Below are 17,245 nucleotides of genomic sequence, written 5' to 3' on the forward strand. Positions count from 1 at the left end.
CCCACCCTGTGGCTTGCAGGGCCCGTGGACTTTGTGACCTTGTTCTCCTGCTATAGATGGGGACTTCCAACCCCAAGAGGAGGAGGAAGAGGATGATGAGGAGACTATTGAGGTTGAGGAACAACAGGAAGGCAATGATGCAGAGACCCAGAGGCGTGAGATTGAGCTGCTTAGACGTGAAGGAGAACTGCCATTGGAAGAGCTGCTCCGTTCCCTCCCCCCTCAGCTGCTAGGAGGGCCTTCCAGTCCCTCGGGAACCCCATCATCTCGTGATAGTGACACCCAAGATGGACCTGAAGAAGGTGGAGAAGAAGAGACCCCGCAAGTATTGAAGGTATGGACAGAGGGTGGAGGGAGGGCCCAGATGAGAGTAGAAGGAGAAAGAGGTTTAAAGCCTGAGTTCTGATCTTTAAGGTTGGCTGTGGTTTTCAGGAGTCCTCCCTGGTTAAGGGCAATTTTGGGGCTCTCATTTGAGGATGGATTGAGAAGAATCTGGATTTGGGGCAAGTTGCAATCTGAGTTGGGCAGAGTTTCTGATTTGTTGTGGAGGAGCATACGCTATTGTACCCTTTAAATTGCTGTGTGACCTTGAAAAAATGTTTATTCTGGCCTGTGCCACTCCTGTGAAATGGCCCTGATATTCCTTTACAGAGCGTATAGATTTGGAGTTGGGATGGTAACCTTGAAGTCTTTTTGGACCTAAGCCGTTTGTTTCTCTATGTCCAGGTGCATGGGGATGGTGTTAGGGGCCTCTATTTCTCATCTAGCACTTTCACAGGTCCTCCCCAGGCAGTGGGGTCAGGATTTGGTAGCTGGTGCTTAAGGAAAACGCTTGATTGTGTCTTTGCTTAGGAACTGTGCCAGTGGCATCTGTCACTCAATGGGACAGACTGTTCTCTGACATCTTATTCAACATTGTGCCTTTTTCCTACAACTCTAACCTTGGGCCCTCTCCCTTTTATCTTTTGCCATACAGGTAAAGCCCCCACCCCACTCCGTTACACAGCGAAATAAGCAGCCTTGGCATCCAGATGAGGACGATAAAGAGTTTACTGCCAATGAGGATGAAGGTCAGGCCTATTCTCTGTATCCTGTTGTCTCTTATCTCTTGAATAGTTTGGATCTAATGTTTGAGGCTTTCTCACCTCTGCCAATTGGACTATGCCATTGTTGTCATTGATCTTTACATCATTCTCTTTCTTAGCGGAGGATGAAGAGGATACCATAGCAGCTGAGGAGCAATTGGAAGGGGAGGTGGATCATGCCATGGAGCTGAGCGAGTTGGCTCGAGAAGGTGACATTCCCTAGACATTTGACTGAGCATCCACTTTGGTGTCCCCTCTGTCAGGTGCCAGGGATAAAAAGATGAATGAGACGCTTTTTATTCCCTCTGGAGGAACTCCAGGTCTAATGACAAAGACAGATTTATAAACAAATAATTATAAGTAGAATAAGAAGACTGGTCATGATAGAATTTTAAACAAAGTGATGTGAGAACTCATGGAGGAAGAGCTGTTGAAAGGATGTTGGTTATGTTTGACCTGAACTTTCAAAGGGAGAGTCATCAAATTGATATTGTTCTTCCTGGCAGAAGACAGCATCATCTGTGGTTCTAGCCCAGGTTGTGGGGCTTGGCTTTAGTAGTTGGTGCTGAAAATAAACTCGCCTTCTCTTGATCTGAACCTAACATCGTCTACAGAGACCTATGTAAAACAAACTGGCACCACTGAGACCTGCTCCCTTTCTTTCGAACCACCCAAAAGCTTACCTTTCATTTTTTCTCCAGGTGAGCTATCTATGGAGGAATTATTGCGGCAGTATGCGGGAGCCTTTGCCTCTGATGCCTCTGCCCCAGGTTCTGAGAATAGTGAAGAGGACAATGAAGATGAAGTTGAGGCTGATAGCTCTGACTCTGAACCAGAGGGGGCCACAGAAGCTGACGAGGCTCAAGAGGATAGTAGTAGTCAATCAGGTGAATGTGTGGTCATGAGGCAGGAGCTGGGGAGAGCAGGCACTGGAGGAAGTGGGTATGATGAGCACTAAGCCTTGATCTTATGCTTTAGACTCTGCTGAGGAGCAGAGCGAGGATGAGGAAGATGAGCATTCAGAGGAGGAGGAAACCAGCAGGAGTTCCGAATCAGAGGAATCTGAGTCTGCGGAGTCTGAGGAGTCCCAATCACAGAGCCAAGCAGATGAGGAGGAGGAGGAGGAGGAGGATGACGTTGGTGTGGAGTACTTGCTTGCCCGAGATGAAGAGCAGAGTGAGGCAGATGGAGGCAGTGGGCCTCCTACCCCAGGGCCCACCACTACTCTAGGCCCTAAGAAAGAGATTACCGACATTGCCGCAGCAGCTGAAAGTCTCCAGCCCAAGGGTTACACCTTGGCCACTACCCAGGTATCCCTAGTCTCTACCTTTTGCTTTCTTATATTTTGACTTTCTTGTTTATTAGTGACGGACACCTCAGTTCCACCATGATACCGCGTTCTTTCTCTCTATCAGGTGAAGACGCCCATCCCCCTGCTGTTGCGGGGCCAGCTCCGGGAGTACCAACACATTGGATTGGACTGGCTGGTTACTATGTATGAAAAGAAGCTTAATGGCATTCTTGCTGATGAGATGGGGCTAGGCAAGACAATCCAGACCATCTCCCTACTTGCCCACTTGGCTTGTGAGAAAGGTAACTATACAGGGCACTTCCTCTTGGGTCTCCTTGACCAACTCCCTGGGAAGCTTGTTTAATGGTAACTCCAGCTGCAGGGTTGTGAAACATCCACTCTTTTGCTGGTTGTCTTGGTAACTTCATTGACTCTGGTTGTTAAGTGTATGGAGAGGCCAGTGTAGGTGCTAGGATTCTTAGGAAGGGACCATTAGCTTAGGGTTAATGCCTGAAGAACAAGAACCCCAAAGTGTATATTTCATTATTTCTCATTCTTTTTTTTCAATGCTTCTGTTTAAAATCTTTCTGAATCTTATTTTTTTTAAATCAAGATATAATTGACATATATCTCAGGTATGTAACATTATGATTTAGTATTTGCATGCATTGAGAAATAACCACAATTAGTCTAGTTAATGTCTAGTTAATGTTACAAAAATTTTTTTCTGATGAGAACTCTTAAGATCTATCTTAGCAACTTTCACGTGTACAATACAGTATTATTAATTATAGTTACCATGCTATACATCTCATTCTTTTGCTAAACAGGTAACTGGGGTCCCCATTTGATAATTGTCCCCACCAGTGTGATGTTGAACTGGGAAATGGAGCTGAAGCGTTGGTGCCCCAGCTTTAAAATCCTCACTTACTATGGAGCCCAGAAAGAGAGAAAGCTCAAGCGGCAGGTTCGCTCCTCCATTTGACGCCTCCCACCTCCTCACCCCCAATTAATACCTCTTCTTATTTTGGGCCCTTTTCTCAAATGTATTTCTTTCCCTCCCTCTTCTGTCACTCCATGCTGCTCCTGGGATTTTCTCTTTTTCCAACCTGATTTCTGTCCCATGAATATTTTAGCATGTTTTCCTTTTGTCCTTTCTTTTCTTTTCACCCCAACATATGCTACTTTCTCCTGATACCTCAGGGCTGGACCAAGCCCAATGCCTTCCATGTGTGTATCACATCTTACAAGCTGGTGCTGCAGGACCACCAAGCCTTCCGCCGCAAGAACTGGCGCTATCTCATTCTGGATGAGGCTCAGAACATCAAGAACTTCAAGTCACAGCGCTGGCAGTCACTGCTCAACTTCAACAGGTAGAGATGGAGATGGGGATTTGTGAGAGGGTTGACTTTGTCTGAAGGGTGGGATGCTCTGAAGGTTGAAAACTTGATGACCATCCTCCCTCTAATTTCCTCTGTCTCTTTGCAGCCAGAGGCGCCTGCTCCTGACAGGAACTCCCTTGCAGAACAGCCTCATGGAGCTGTGGTCCTTGATGCACTTTTTGATGCCCCATGTCTTCCAGTCTCATCGCGAGTTCAAAGAATGGTTCTCTAATCCCCTAACTGGCATGATTGAGGGCAGCCAAGAATATAATGAAGGTCTGGTCAAACGCCTCCACAAGGTAGGGACTGTAACAGTTGGTCAGGAGTATTTGGAACGGTGAAGAACTAAGGGCAATACCCAGAAAACCCTTAGGGAGAGGGAAGTCAGAGCTAGGCTGAATTCACCCAGATGTCAAGCTGTTAGTGTTCTAGTGACTAACCCATTGCCAAATGAGTGACCTCATCGTAGCTCATCATTCTACTTGTTGTCTTTAATGATGACATTTTTGTCTTTATTTTCTGAGTAGAATGGTAATGCCGATCATTCCCTGCTTGGATTTCTCTTTACTTGCTTTCCTTAACTTTGTATTTTTGTCGTGTGCTTCCTCCCCCACCCTCTTCCCCTTCCCTTCCTCCTCTATCTCTACCCCTTTGTCTGTCTGCTTTCTTTCCTTTCTTTCTCTTTCTCTTTTTTGTCTTTTCAGGCTCTTCTTTTTTGTACAGCTTTTAACATTTCAATATTCTGATCTTTATTTTTTTGTTTTATATATTTCATAGGCATAAAAGATCCAATTTGTGTTTTTAATTCCTTGACTCTCTAGACCAGGGGTCCTCAACCCCTGGGCCACTACCAGTCCATGACCTTTTAGGAATCAGGCCACACGGTAGGAGGTGAGGGGCGGGCCAGTGAGCAAAGCTTTATTTTTATTTGTAGCCACTCCCCAGCCCTAGGAGCACTGGTCCCTTGTGCCAAAAAGGTTGGGGACTGCTGCTCTAAACTACTCTACCTGTATTTAAATTTGACTTGGTGTCTTTATGAAAGTACCTCTAGAGCTCTGTTCTAACCCACACATCTCAAGCCTTATAGGCTATTATTCTGTTTTGGTCAATTACACTATCCTTTTGGTAAAATGGAAATCAAGAAGTCTTCTTTATACCTCTTCCTTTATTTCTTCCTTTTCTTTACTTTTTCCATGTTAATTTGATGACTATGTCCTATTAGATTTTATCTCCTGAGATCTCAGATTTGCCTTTTGTTTTCTACACTCGGTCACTGCCACAAGTTTTATTCTCAGCTTCCCTCCTAGATTTTCTTCCATAATGTTGTAAATTTACATTTACTTACCGAAATGTAATTTGAGTCATCCCTCCTGTATAATTAGTTGTTCTGCCCTCGGTGCTTTCTTTATCACTTCTTATGTTGTGTTATCATCTTTTATGTCAGTAGATTCCTTGGGAGGAGTGCTTGCCTCTGACTCACCTTTGTGTATTTGGTTCCTGGCATGCTGTACAGCTCCATGAGTATTTACTGATGAGTTAGTCAGCGCCCAGATAATTATCAAGCCAAGACCTAGCTAGAGGGGCTAGGCCGGGGTCAGTGCCTGCTGTTCTCCTGTCAGCCTCTTGTTTATTTACTTTTAGGTTTTGCGGCCTTTTTTGCTGCGCCGAGTTAAGGTGGATGTTGAGAAGCAGATGCCCAAAAAGTACGAGCATGTTATTCGCTGCCGGCTCTCCAAGCGCCAACGCTGTCTCTATGATGACTTCATGGCACAGACCACGTAAGAAAGAGCTGAGGGTAGGCCCTAGTATGAAGCACAGCTGTGGGAGTCAGGATACCCCATTTATTTTTTTTCTCTCTCAGAACTAAGGAGACACTAGCCACTGGCCATTTCATGAGCGTCATCAACATTTTGATGCAGCTGCGAAAAGTCTGTAATCATCCAAACTTATTTGACCCTCGACCTGTTACCTCTCCCTTCATCACCCCAGGCATCTGCTTCAGCACCGCCTCTCTGGTGCTAAGGGCCACTGATGTCCATCCCCTCCAGGTAAGTGGTTACCCCCAAGGTTGTTGGTTCTACCCAACCCTGTACTTTTTTTCTTTAGGCTAGAGTTTGACCTTTTGCATCCTAACTTTTCCCAGCATTATTCCCTTAGTTTCATTGTTTTCTAGCTGTGTGACTTTGGGCAAGCTAATTATTAACCTCTAACTCTAAGCTTGTTTGCCTTTCAAAATAGGGGTTATATGGCCTATTGTGCAGCATGTTTGTGTTAATTAACTTATGTTAATACTTTTGGAAGTGCTTGGCGTGTTAAAAATACTTACCTATAATTTTGTTTGCTAATCCTTCCCCCTTTTGGTCACTGTCCCCGCCCTCAAATTTTTGTATTTATTGTGATAAAACACACATGACAAATTTTACTATTTTAACCATTTTAATTGTATGGTTCAGTGGCATTAAGTATATTCACATTGTTGTACACCAATCGCCACCATCCATTTTCAGAACTTTTCTCATCTTTCCAAGTTGAAACTCTGTATTCATTAAATAACTCATTCCCCTGTCCCCCAGCCCTTGGCAGCCACCATTTTACTTTCTCTCTATATAAATTTGAGAACTCTAGATAATTCATATAAATGGAATGATAGTGGCTTATGTATCAGAATGTCTTCAACGTTCATTATGCTGTAGCATGTGTCAGAATTTCCATTTTCAAGGTTTAATATTTGTATATATGTGTATATATATGTATATACATACTTATGTATGTAAACATTATATTTTGTTTATTCATCTATCAGTGGACACTTCAGTTGCTTTCACCCTTTGGCTATTGTGAATAATGCTGCTGTGAACATAGATGTACAAATACCTGTTTAAGTGCCTGCTTTCAATTCTCTCTTGGGTATACAGTCATGCTCCACTTAATGATGGGGATAAGTTTTGAGAAATGTGTCTTTAGGTGATTTCATTGTTGTATGAACATCATAGAGTGCACTTACATAAACCTAGATGGTATAGCCTATTACACACTTAGGTTATATGGTATAACGTGTTTCTCTTACGTCATAAACCTGTATGGTTGCTGTAACACAATGGTAAATATTAAAAACAGAAAAGTACAGGGGAAAAAAAGTATAAAAAATGGTACACCTGTCTAGGGCACTTACCATGAATGGATCTTTGTAGGACTGGAAGTTGTTCTGGGTGAGTGAACGTGAAAGTGTAGAGTGTTACTGTATACTACTATAGAATTTATAAGCATTTATAAAACAACACAAAGTTAAATGAAGTACAAGAGAAAAAAACATAATCAAGAGACTCAGTAAACATGGTGCATATGAGGCTGCTGGCTGAACACAGCATACTGTTTTACAGCAAACTTTTTTAATAGCTGGAATACACTTTGAAATTACAAAAAATAGTAAATACGTTCACTCGTAATATAGTTGTCATTATTGAATATTACGCCTTGTATTTAATTATATGTGTTATACTTTTATGTGACTGGTATTGCATTAGGTTTGTTTAAACCAGCATCACCACAAACACGTGAGTAATATGTCACACCAAGATGTTAGGACAGCTATGACATCCCTGGGCAATAGGAATTTTTCAGCTCCATTATAATCTTACGGGACCACTGTTGTATATGTGTTCTGTCATTGACCAAAATGTTATGTGCTGCATGATTGTATATCCAGAAGTGGAATTGCTGGATCACATGGTAATTCTATTTTTAATTTTCTGAGAATGGCCATACTGTTTTCCATAGTGACTGTTCTATTTTATGTTCTTGCCAGCACTTCACAAGGGTTCTAATTTCTCCACATCATTGCCAAGTCCTGTTATTTTTTATTTTTTGATAATGTTTAAATGGGTGTGAGGTGGTATCTCATTGTATTTCCCTAATGATTAGTGATCTTGAGCATTTTTTACGTGTTTATTGTATATTTTCTTTGGAGAAATATCTATTAAAGACCTTTGTTGATTTTTTTAATTGGGTTGTTTGTATTTTTGTTGTTGAGGTGTAGGAGTTCTTTATCTGTTTTGGATATAACGCCTTTCAGATATGTGATTTGCAAATATTTTGTGCCATTCTGTGGCTTACCTTTCACTCTGTTTATAATGTCCTTTGATACAGTTCATTTTATCAATTTTTTTTTTTGTTGTCTCTGCTTTTGGTGTCATATTCAAGAAATTAGTGCCACATTGAACTTTTTGACACCATGCTTTTGTGTTCCCTCTTGTGCCAGCGAATAGACATGGGTCGTTTTGATCTTATTGGCCTGGAAGGTCGAGTCTCTAGATATGAGGCTGACACATTTCTACCCCGGCACCGCCTGTCCCGCCGGGTACTGCTGGAGGTGGCTACTGCTCCTGACCCCCCACCCCGGCCCAAGCCAGTCAAGATGAAGGTCAACAGGTACCAGAGCTAAGGAATGAGGGAATAAGGGGATGGATTCTTAGTGGTTACAGCTACCTGGGAGGGTTTGGGGTGGACATGAAAGAGTTGGGAGGCTAGGCTAGGATGTTTATGCGGGATAGATGCAAAATACTATGGAGGGATTAAGGGAGAAAACAACTAGAAGTGGGTCCTGGCCTGGGGGGCCCTTGTGTTTGTCATTGACCCTTCCTCCCTTGATGCTTTTGTTTATCTTGGATTTTTTTCCATCTTTCTCCTTTGGGTCTTTTTTTCCCCCCCTTTGCTTTTGTAATCTCAATCTTTTCTGCCTCATTTTCCTCATTCCTTTCTTTTCTTATTCCTTATCCTCTCTCCCTATCTACCTACCCCCTTGTATTTTCCTCATAGGATGTTGCAGCCAGTGCCCAAGCAAGAAGGACGGACAGTCGTGGTGGTGAACAGCCCACGGACCCTCTTGGGTCCTGTCCCAGTCCGACCCCCTCCAGGCCCTGAGCTCTCAGCCCAGCCTATCCCTGGCCCAATCCCTCCAGTGTTGCCAGCACCACTGATGGTATCAGCAACGCCTGCTGGACCCCCACTTATTCCAGCATCTCGGCCTTCTGGCCCTGTTCTGTTGCCCCCACTGCAACCAAACAGTGGACCACTCCCTCAGGGTGAGTTGCAAGGGAGCCAGGGCACTGGAGGGTACTTCCATTTGATTAGTCAGACTGGGGAAGAAGTAATCAAATTAGAGTGAGGAGTTGGGTTAGAGACGGGTATGGTGTCTGATGGGCTGGAAGGGAATATGTATGAAGGCTTCTGGGAGCCAGCTAAGGCTCTGGTTACAGTATATCTCTGACATGTTTGCTTTGTGTCTAGTGTTGCCTTCCCCCCTGGGGGTCCTGAGTGGAAACTCAAGGCCGCCCACGCCAACCCTGTCTCTGAAGCCGGCCCCACCTGCCCCTGTTCGCCTGAGCCCTGCCCCACCCCCAGGCTCCTCTAGCCTGTTGAAGCCCCTGACAGTGCCACCAGGCTACACCTTCCCTTCTGCTGCTACTACCACTTCTACTACCACAGCCACTGCTCCTACCACAGCATTACCAACTCCTACTCCTGCACCACAGCGCCTCATCCTATCTCCTGATATGCAAGCTCGCCTGCCCTGTAAGTTCCTGGGGCACTTTGAGGGTGGGGGACTTGGGAGGAAGGCTTATATGCCTTGGAGCTAGAGAAGAACCGCACATGAACATGAATGTATCAAATTCTAGATAGTTAACACATATTAGGTATTTTGCCAAATGTTGGTAATTCATAATGAAGTAAGAGCCCTCAAGGAGTTCACAATCTAGTGGGAGAGATGACATATAGATGAGTAAGTAGTGGCAAGCCCAGGGATAGAAAATCATTTGAGATAAAAGGAGTGTAGAGGAGTGGGAGGAAATGTGCTTAGTGTGGTGGCAGGCCATTAGGATGTAAAGCAAGTGGGTGGGATTGGAAGGCGTAGCATGTTGAAAGCTCAAAGACTGTAGAGGAAGGTTAAGCTTATTGGAACATGGTAAATTGAGTGGGGGAAGGGTTGGAGGAACTGCAGACCCTCATGAGGGTCCGCAAAATGGCATTGAGCAGAGTGAGAGCCTTGTATACATTAAGTCCTTCCTTTGTTCATAGCAGGCGAAGTGGTCAGCATCGGGCAGTTAGCCTCACTGGCACAACGTCCAGTGGCTAGTGCAGGGGGAAGCAAACCTCTCACCTTCCAAATCCAGGGCAACAAGCTGACTTTGACTGGTGCCCAGGTGCGCCAGCTTGCCATGGGGCAGCCCCGCCCGCTGCAAAGTAGGTAAAACCCACCCCCTGTCCTGCCTTTTTTCTCTACTTTGTCTTGTTTTTGTGGCTTTTATGTTTCTTTTCCTAGCTTTTGGTGGGTGGAGCCAAGGGGAATGTTTGGAGGGAGTTTTTGATAAAGATAAGGATGAGGTAATTCTAGAGAAGTTCTCTCTTCTGTTCTTTCCCTTTCCTCTTTCCCTTGCCTCTGCCTTCCTCCTGCTGATAGCCGCTTCTCTCTTTCTTTCTCTCTTCCCTTAACCCAGGGAATGTGGTGCACCTGGTGTCAGCTGGGGGGCAGCACCACCTCATCAGCCAGCCTGCCCATGTGGCTCTCATCCAGGCAGTGGCCCCGACCCCTGGCCCCACCCCTGTCTCTGTGCTGCCTTCTTCGACCCCCAGCACCACCCCTGCCCCCACTGGCCTCAGCCTTCCGCTTGCTGCTAATCAGGGTGAGGCTCCTGGCCTTTCTACTTACTTAGCTCTTGCTGGCATTGGTCCTTCCAGGCATGCCCTGGGCTATGTACTGACTGTCTGTCCAGCCTTCCCTCAGTATTGTTTTCCCTTGCCAGCATCTCCAATGTCTGTCTGCTACCCTCTCCTCCCCTTGGACTTCTTCCATCCTTTGGGTCTCTTGTTTCTTTTCTACCTTCCCCTCAATGTAGCTTCCTCTTGCAGTGCCACCTACCATGGTGAATAATACAGGCGTGGTGAAGATTGTAGTGAGACAGGCCCCTCGGGATGGACTGACTCCTGTTCCTCCGTTGGCCCCAGCACCCCGGCCTCCAAGCTCTGGGCTTCCAGCTGTGTTGACTCCACGCCCCACATTAACCCCTGGCCGGCTACCCACACCTACTCTGGGTACTGCCAGGGCCCCTATACCCACGTCCACTGTGGTGAGGCCCCTGCTCAAGCTGGTTCACAGTCCTTCGCCCGAAGTCAGTGGTGAGTCCAGGTGGCTGAGGCCAGAAATTTTTGCTAAGAATGGAAATAGAATGGCCCCAAGAGTTTCTTAGTCACAGCAGATCCTTTAATTACTGACTCATTATGCAGTGGGACCCCAGAACTGGGCTGCCAAATCTTTACCTAATTCCAAGATACATTTGTTGAAACTTTGGAGGGAAAGGAAATGTTAAGTTGTCAGATTCTTTGACTCTTTGACCCCATGGTTTGGGAATGAAGGTTTTTTGGGGATCAGGTAAAGCTTGGGGGTAAGGGAAGGGGTGGGACAGGGAAACCGAAGGAGCAAGAAAGAATTCTGGGGCTAACTCATCCTCTGTCTCCACAGCTTCAGCACCCGGAGCTGCACCCTTGACCATCTCTTCTTCTCTTCCTGTGCCATCCTCACTCCCTGGGCCAGCCTCTTCTCCAATGCCAGTTCCCAACTCCTCTCCCCTTGCTAGCCCTGTGCCCTCTACAGTCTCAGTTACAGTGTCATCTTCACTCCCCATCTCTGTTTCCACCACACTTACCCCCGCAGCCTCAGCTCCACTCACCATCCCTATTTCAGCCCCCTTACCTGTTTCGGCATCAGGCCCAACTCTGTTGACCAATGTGACTCCAACACTGGCACCTGTTGTCTCAGCGGCTCCTGGACTTCCCTCTTTGGCACCAGCTGGGGCTTCCCCATCAGCGTCAGCCTTGACTCTAGGTTTGGCCACAGCTCCATCCCTCTCCCCATCTCAGGCACCTGGTCACCCTCTGTTACTGGCTCCAGCCTCTTCACATGTTCCAGGGTTGAACTCAGCCATGGCCCCAGCATGTTCACCTGTCCTGGTGCCAGCTTCCGCTCTGGCCAATTCTTTTCCGGCAGCACCAAATCCAGCTCCAGCTCAGGCTTCCCTTCTGGCTTCAGTACCTTCTGCATCTCAGGCTCTAGCCACCTCTCTGGCTCCCATGGCGGCTCCACAGACAGCAATCCTGGCTCCTCCAGCTCCTTCTCTGGCTCCTCTTCCAGTTCTGGCTCCGTCGCCAGGTCCTGCTCCTGTCCTGGCTCCATCGCAGACTCCAGTTCCAGTTCTGCCTTCATCATCTACCCCTGGAACTCCTTTAGCCTCAGCTTCTTCACTGGTGCCAGTCCCAACTCCTGTGTTGGCTCCATCATCAACTCAAACTATGGTACCAGCCCCGGTTCCATCACCTCTCCCGAGCTCAGCTTCTACACAGGCACTGGCCTTAGCCCCAGCTTTAGCATCCACTCTTGGCGCCTCATCTCCATCTCAGACACTTTCTTTGGGAACAGGGAACCCCCAGGGGCCCTTTCCAGCTCAGACATTGTCATTGACTCCAGCATCATCCCTAGTACCAGCTCCAGCCCAAACACTGTCTTTGGCACCAGGACCACCACTGGGTCCAACTCAGACGCTGTCTCTGGCTCCAGCACCCCCTCTGGCTCCTGCTTCTTCGATGGGCCCAACCCCAGCTCACACTCTAACTTTGGCTCCGGTGTCGTCATCTGCTTCACTCCTGGCCTCAGCTTCAGTGCAAACACTGACCTTGAGCCCTGCCCCAGTTCCAGTGCCCACCTTGGGCCCAGCTGCAGCTCAGACTCTGGCACTGGCCCCAGCCTCAACACAGGTCCCAGCTTCCCAGGCATCCTCCCTTGTGGTTTCCACATCTGGTGCCGCTCCTTTGCCCATTACCATGGTATCCCGGCTGCCTGTTTCCAAGGATGAGCCTGAGACACTGACATTGCGCTCTGGTCCCCCCAGCCCTCCCTCCACTGCTACCTCGTTCAGTGGTCCCCGGCCTCGACGCCAGCCCCCACCACCACCTCGTTCCCCTTTCTATCTGGTAAGTTGTACTTCCTCAAAGGAGAGGAAACGGGAAGTTGAGTTTCTTAGGAGTGTTGATAGAGTGTATGGAACAGAATGATGTCACTTTTATCTTGGTAAATTACAAATCCTAGTTTTGTGGACCTACTACTTAAGTGCTATTGGACAAGACAAGTTCTTTTTCTTTTCTGGGCCTGTACTCTTATTTGTAAAATGGGAATAATAAATCATGTTCTACTTTTCTCAGGTAATTGGAGATCTAATGTGCTTTTAAAACTATTACTGATGTATTTAAGGCCTTCTTGTTACTATCAGTCTCCTTATTCTTTTCTCTTTTGAATTAGCGTTGGCATCTAATTGTCCCATTTTACAGATGAAGAAACTAGCCCATTATGTTATAAGGGTTATACAACTTGTGAGAACAGAAATGTGCTGACTCCATTGCTTTCTCCTCTTCCCTACAAGAGGCAGTACTCAGAGACAGTTGCTAAAACCATTACCATCATCAAATATTTGAACTTATAAAGAAGGGATGACACCATGGAATACAGTTCCTTAAAGATCATGCTTCTGCCTTTGATGGTCACCTCTTATAGGTGTTTTTTTTTGTTTGTTTTTTGTTTTTTGTTTTTTACCTCTGTGGTGATGAAGTGGGAAATATAAAGAATTCTATTCCCTGTCCCTTTATTAGTTTTCTGGTAGCCATTTTTTTTTCTATCATAAATGTAGTCCTATATATATTTGGTTACATTAAACTTACTACTTAGTTTCAAGAAAAGAACCCGGGAACTAATTAAAAGAAAGATCTCGTGAGTTCCTCCAGGCTCTCTTGTCTTTTTCTCATTTTATTACAGAGCTGCTTCTTATTCTTTGCCTCAGCCTTAGCCTCTCACCCTCCATCAGTGCCCCTGACTCAGATTTTTGTCTTTTTCTAATGCTGCCAGGCTGGTCTGGCTTATTGAGAGTAGAAGAGAGCCTAGATCCTAGAACAAAGGGTGGCAGCCCATGGTCCACTAGATTTTGGTTGTTCTGCAAGTAGGTAACAGCTTCTTTAATACTTTTTTTCTTTAAACAGTTCGAAATTTAAATCACATACCATACAATTGACCCATTTAAAGTATACAATTCAGTGGCTTTTAGTGTATTCACACATTTACAATCATTACCATAGCCAAACTTTAGAACATTTTTATGGCCCTAAAAAGAAATCTCACCCTTTAGCCATCATCTTGTAACCCTCCATTCCTCATAACTTTTGGCAACTACTAATCTAGTTTTTTATAGATTTGCCTGTAAAGTCATATAATATATGGGCCCTTTTTACTTAGCTAAATATTTTTGAGGTTCATTCGTGGTATGGTGCATATCAATACTTCATTTCTTTTTTATTGTCAAATAATCCATTGTATGGATATGTCACATTTTATATATCCATCAGTTGATGGGGACAGTTGGATTATTTCTGCTTCCTGGCTGTTATGAATAATGCAGTTATGAACATAAGACTTTGTCTTTTCATGTTTTCAGTTATATTGGATATATACCTAGGAATGGAATTGCTGGGCCATCTGGTAACTATGTCTAACCATTTGAGGAACTGCCAAACTGGTTTCCAAAGTGGCTGTACCATTTTACATTCCCACCAGGAGCCTGTAAGGGGTTCCAGGATCTTCACATCTTTGCCAACACTTGTTATTTGTCTTTTTGATTGTAACCATTCTGGTGTGTGTAAAGTGATATCTTATTTCGATTTGCATTTTTCTGATGCCTAATGATATTTTTGAGCATCTTTTCAGTGCTTTTTGGCCATTTGTCTCTTTAAAGAAATGTTTCTTTGGATCCTTGGCCCTTTTTAATTGGGTTATTTTATTTTTATTATTGAATTATAAGAGTTTTTTATGTATTCTGGACACAAGTCCCTTTTCAGATACATGATTTGCAAATATTTCTTTTGCTGCTACGTTTTGAGAGTTGGCCTGTATTGATTTCTCCCTCTGTTAGTATGCTTTCCTTTCTCCCTTAGATCACAAGGAGCCAAGAGGTCAAGCTTAAAGTAGCAGTCAAAAAGAGAGATTTAGAACACTGCTTTTTTTAGGACCATCTCCTGGGGTCCAGTCTCTATTATTTGTCCATTCTAATAAATATTGAGAGCCTACTTTGTGCCAGTTACTGAACTAGTTAACTGGGTGATTATAGTGAACAAGATAAGGTATGGTTCATACTATATGGGGCTTACAGTTTGGTGAGTAGAAGACATTAATCAAATATACAAATGTAGACCTATAAGTGTGCTAAGTGCTAAAAATATATATATATATATATATATAGTTTTTTTATAGCCTGTGAAACTGGAAGCACAGAGATGGGAAAGGATTGGGTCAAACTCATACAGATTTCCTGTCTGTGAGGGGAATCCTCTCTCTCACAGGACGATGGTAGTGTTCCCATCCCACTCCATTCCAGTCTAGTCCTGGGCAGAAATCTGCTGTAGATTTAATAAACCCCTCTATCCTGATCAGTAATTTGAAGAAGGCTTTTAATAATTGTTTTGAATCTACTCAAGAAGATAATTTAACTTGGATATTCTGGAGTTAAGTGTTACATAAGAAAATTCTCAGAGATCATCCATTCTATAAACTTGTTAGATGTGTGGATCTTAATTTTGAATAGTCAGGTTTTGCTTTGGTAGCATACATGGGAAGATTAGTGTTCTCCTGCAGAGACGTTATCTCCCTTAACATTGAAAGGAATAACTCCCATTATCGAAAAACTTAGAAAACTACTAAATGCATACTATATTTTTCAATCTTATAGTTGCCATAGATTATGTTTAATTCTGAGAGAAACGGTCAGGTTTTCTATACAGACACCGATTACTTTTTCAATTTTTTCCCCCTGTTATTCCCAGGACTCTCTAGAGGAAAAACGGAAGCAACAGCGGTCTGAACGCCTGGAACGGATTTTTCAACTTAGTGAGGCTCATGGGGCCCTGGCACCCGTATATGGGACCGAAGTCCTGGATTTCTGTACCCTGCCCCAACCTGTTGCCAGCCCCATCGGCCCTCGTTCTCCTCGTCCCAGCCACCCCACCTTTTGGACTTATACTGAGGCTGCCCGCCAGGCTGTACTGTTTTCTCAGCAACGACTAGACCAGCTGTCTGAAATCATTGAGAGGTTGGCAGGGCTAAGTGCAAATGGGAAAAGAGGGTCTTGGGACTCTGAGTGAATGTAGTGGTTAGGGCTGGTGAAGGTTCTAACATCTGGGACCTTTCAGAGTTCCATCTTTTATACTGCTTGCCTTCTTCCTTTTGCAGGTTCATCTTTGTCATGCCTCCTGTGGAGGCACCTCCCCCTTCCCTACATGCCTGCCACCCACCTCCTTGGCTGGCCCCACGTCAGGCAGCCTTCCAGGAGCAATTGGCCTGTGAGCTCTGGCCTCGGGCTCGTCCTTTGCACCGTATCGTGTGTAACATGCGCACCCAGTTCCCTGACTTGAGACTCATCCAGTATGATTGTGGTGAGTTCATTTGCCAAAGAGGGTCCCTTGACCTCTTTTCTGTCTTAATAGCAAGACTGTACATAAGGTCTTTGTGGGTTTTATTAAACAGTTTTTTAGATTATGCATATGGATAAGACGGAGAATTGTACGCCTTATGATGGATTCTTGGCATTCATTAATTTGACTGATGAAAGTTGAAAATGTGTGCTACCTCATTCATTCAGTGATTATTTTGTGAACATCACTTTGCTGATCAGTTGGGATACGGTGGCAAGCAAGATAGCACAGTGGAGTTTCAGATTTATGGGTAAATGTGTGGTGGTACAAGATTGTACAGTAAATAGCAAGTTTTGTTTTGGGAAAAGATAATCCTTTTGGTTAGAATCCTGTTAGAATGCATTTGTCTGCAAGTAAAACCTATCAACAGTGACTTAAACCACAAGAGTCTTTATTATTTACTTAATAAGTAGTTCTGAGAATAGTGGTGTGTATGACTGGTTAGATTAGTGGTGTATTCATGGACCCAGGACCTTCCAGTCTTTCTATTTTGGTTTTGACCATTCTTATTAGCTTTTATCTTTTTATTCTCCTGCTTATTTATTCATGGTCTTGAGATGGCTGCCATAATTCCAGGGAGTACACCACATGCTCTAAGCAGGAAGCAAGGGGTTGAGACAGAACGCTTGTAGCAAGTCTTCTTTTCTGGGAAAGAAAGTTGCCCAGTTACTTTGCTTCACAACTCTTTGGCTCTGATTGGGCCATATGCCCATCCCTAGAGCAATCTTCAACGAAGAGAAATGGCTTGTTTAGACCAATCATGATTCATCTTCAGGGCTTGGGTTGGGGCTTGCCCTTCCCTGTGATCAAGGGATCTTTACCAGATGTCCACAATGTTAATTGGGTTCTGTTAACCAAGAATATCTTTTGGACAGTAGTGACTGGTTTCTGCCACAACTCTGCAGATTTTCTGTAGTAACTTGTTTTTG

General features: G+C 44.7%; 1 protein-coding gene and 1 non-coding gene across 5 annotated transcripts in view; both read left to right on the forward strand.

Annotated features, from left to right (window-relative positions):
• Positions 1 to 17,245, forward strand: part of LOC107503969 (Snf2 related CREBBP activator protein) — a 34,095-nt gene that overhangs the window by 7,159 nt on the left and 9,691 nt on the right. For all 4 annotated transcript variants that reach the window (XM_016132835.2, XM_016132834.2, XM_016132829.2 and 1 more), the window contains exons 8-27: positions 57 to 334; positions 977 to 1,070; positions 1,205 to 1,294; positions 1,787 to 1,972; positions 2,064 to 2,395; positions 2,501 to 2,678; positions 3,207 to 3,343; positions 3,580 to 3,749; positions 3,865 to 4,057; positions 5,400 to 5,536; positions 5,620 to 5,806; positions 8,017 to 8,186; positions 8,574 to 8,839; positions 9,045 to 9,329; positions 9,834 to 9,998; positions 10,253 to 10,438; positions 10,665 to 10,931; positions 11,275 to 12,779; positions 15,669 to 15,934; positions 16,075 to 16,277. In XM_016132835.2, coding sequence (XP_015988321.2) covers positions 57 to 334; positions 977 to 1,070; positions 1,205 to 1,294; positions 1,787 to 1,972; positions 2,064 to 2,395; positions 2,501 to 2,678; positions 3,207 to 3,343; positions 3,580 to 3,749; positions 3,865 to 4,057; positions 5,400 to 5,536; positions 5,620 to 5,806; positions 8,017 to 8,186; positions 8,574 to 8,839; positions 9,045 to 9,329; positions 9,834 to 9,998; positions 10,253 to 10,438; positions 10,665 to 10,931; positions 11,275 to 12,779; positions 15,669 to 15,934; positions 16,075 to 16,277 — 5,295 coding nt within the window. The remainder of the gene's footprint in view (positions 1 to 56; positions 335 to 976; positions 1,071 to 1,204; positions 1,295 to 1,786; positions 1,973 to 2,063; positions 2,396 to 2,500; positions 2,679 to 3,206; positions 3,344 to 3,579; positions 3,750 to 3,864; positions 4,058 to 5,399; positions 5,537 to 5,619; positions 5,807 to 8,016; positions 8,187 to 8,573; positions 8,840 to 9,044; positions 9,330 to 9,833; positions 9,999 to 10,252; positions 10,439 to 10,664; positions 10,932 to 11,274; positions 12,780 to 15,668; positions 15,935 to 16,074; positions 16,278 to 17,245) is intronic.
• On the forward strand, positions 764 to 891 carry LOC118607192. Its single transcript, XR_004952730.1, has one exon. It is a non-coding gene; the product is annotated as a small nucleolar RNA SNORA30/SNORA37 family (small nucleolar RNA).

This window comes from Rousettus aegyptiacus, unplaced genomic scaffold, assembly GCF_014176215.1.
Source record: "Rousettus aegyptiacus isolate mRouAeg1 unplaced genomic scaffold, mRouAeg1.p scaffold_m13_p_8, whole genome shotgun sequence".
NCBI lineage: Eukaryota > Metazoa > Chordata > Mammalia > Chiroptera > Pteropodidae > Rousettus > Rousettus aegyptiacus.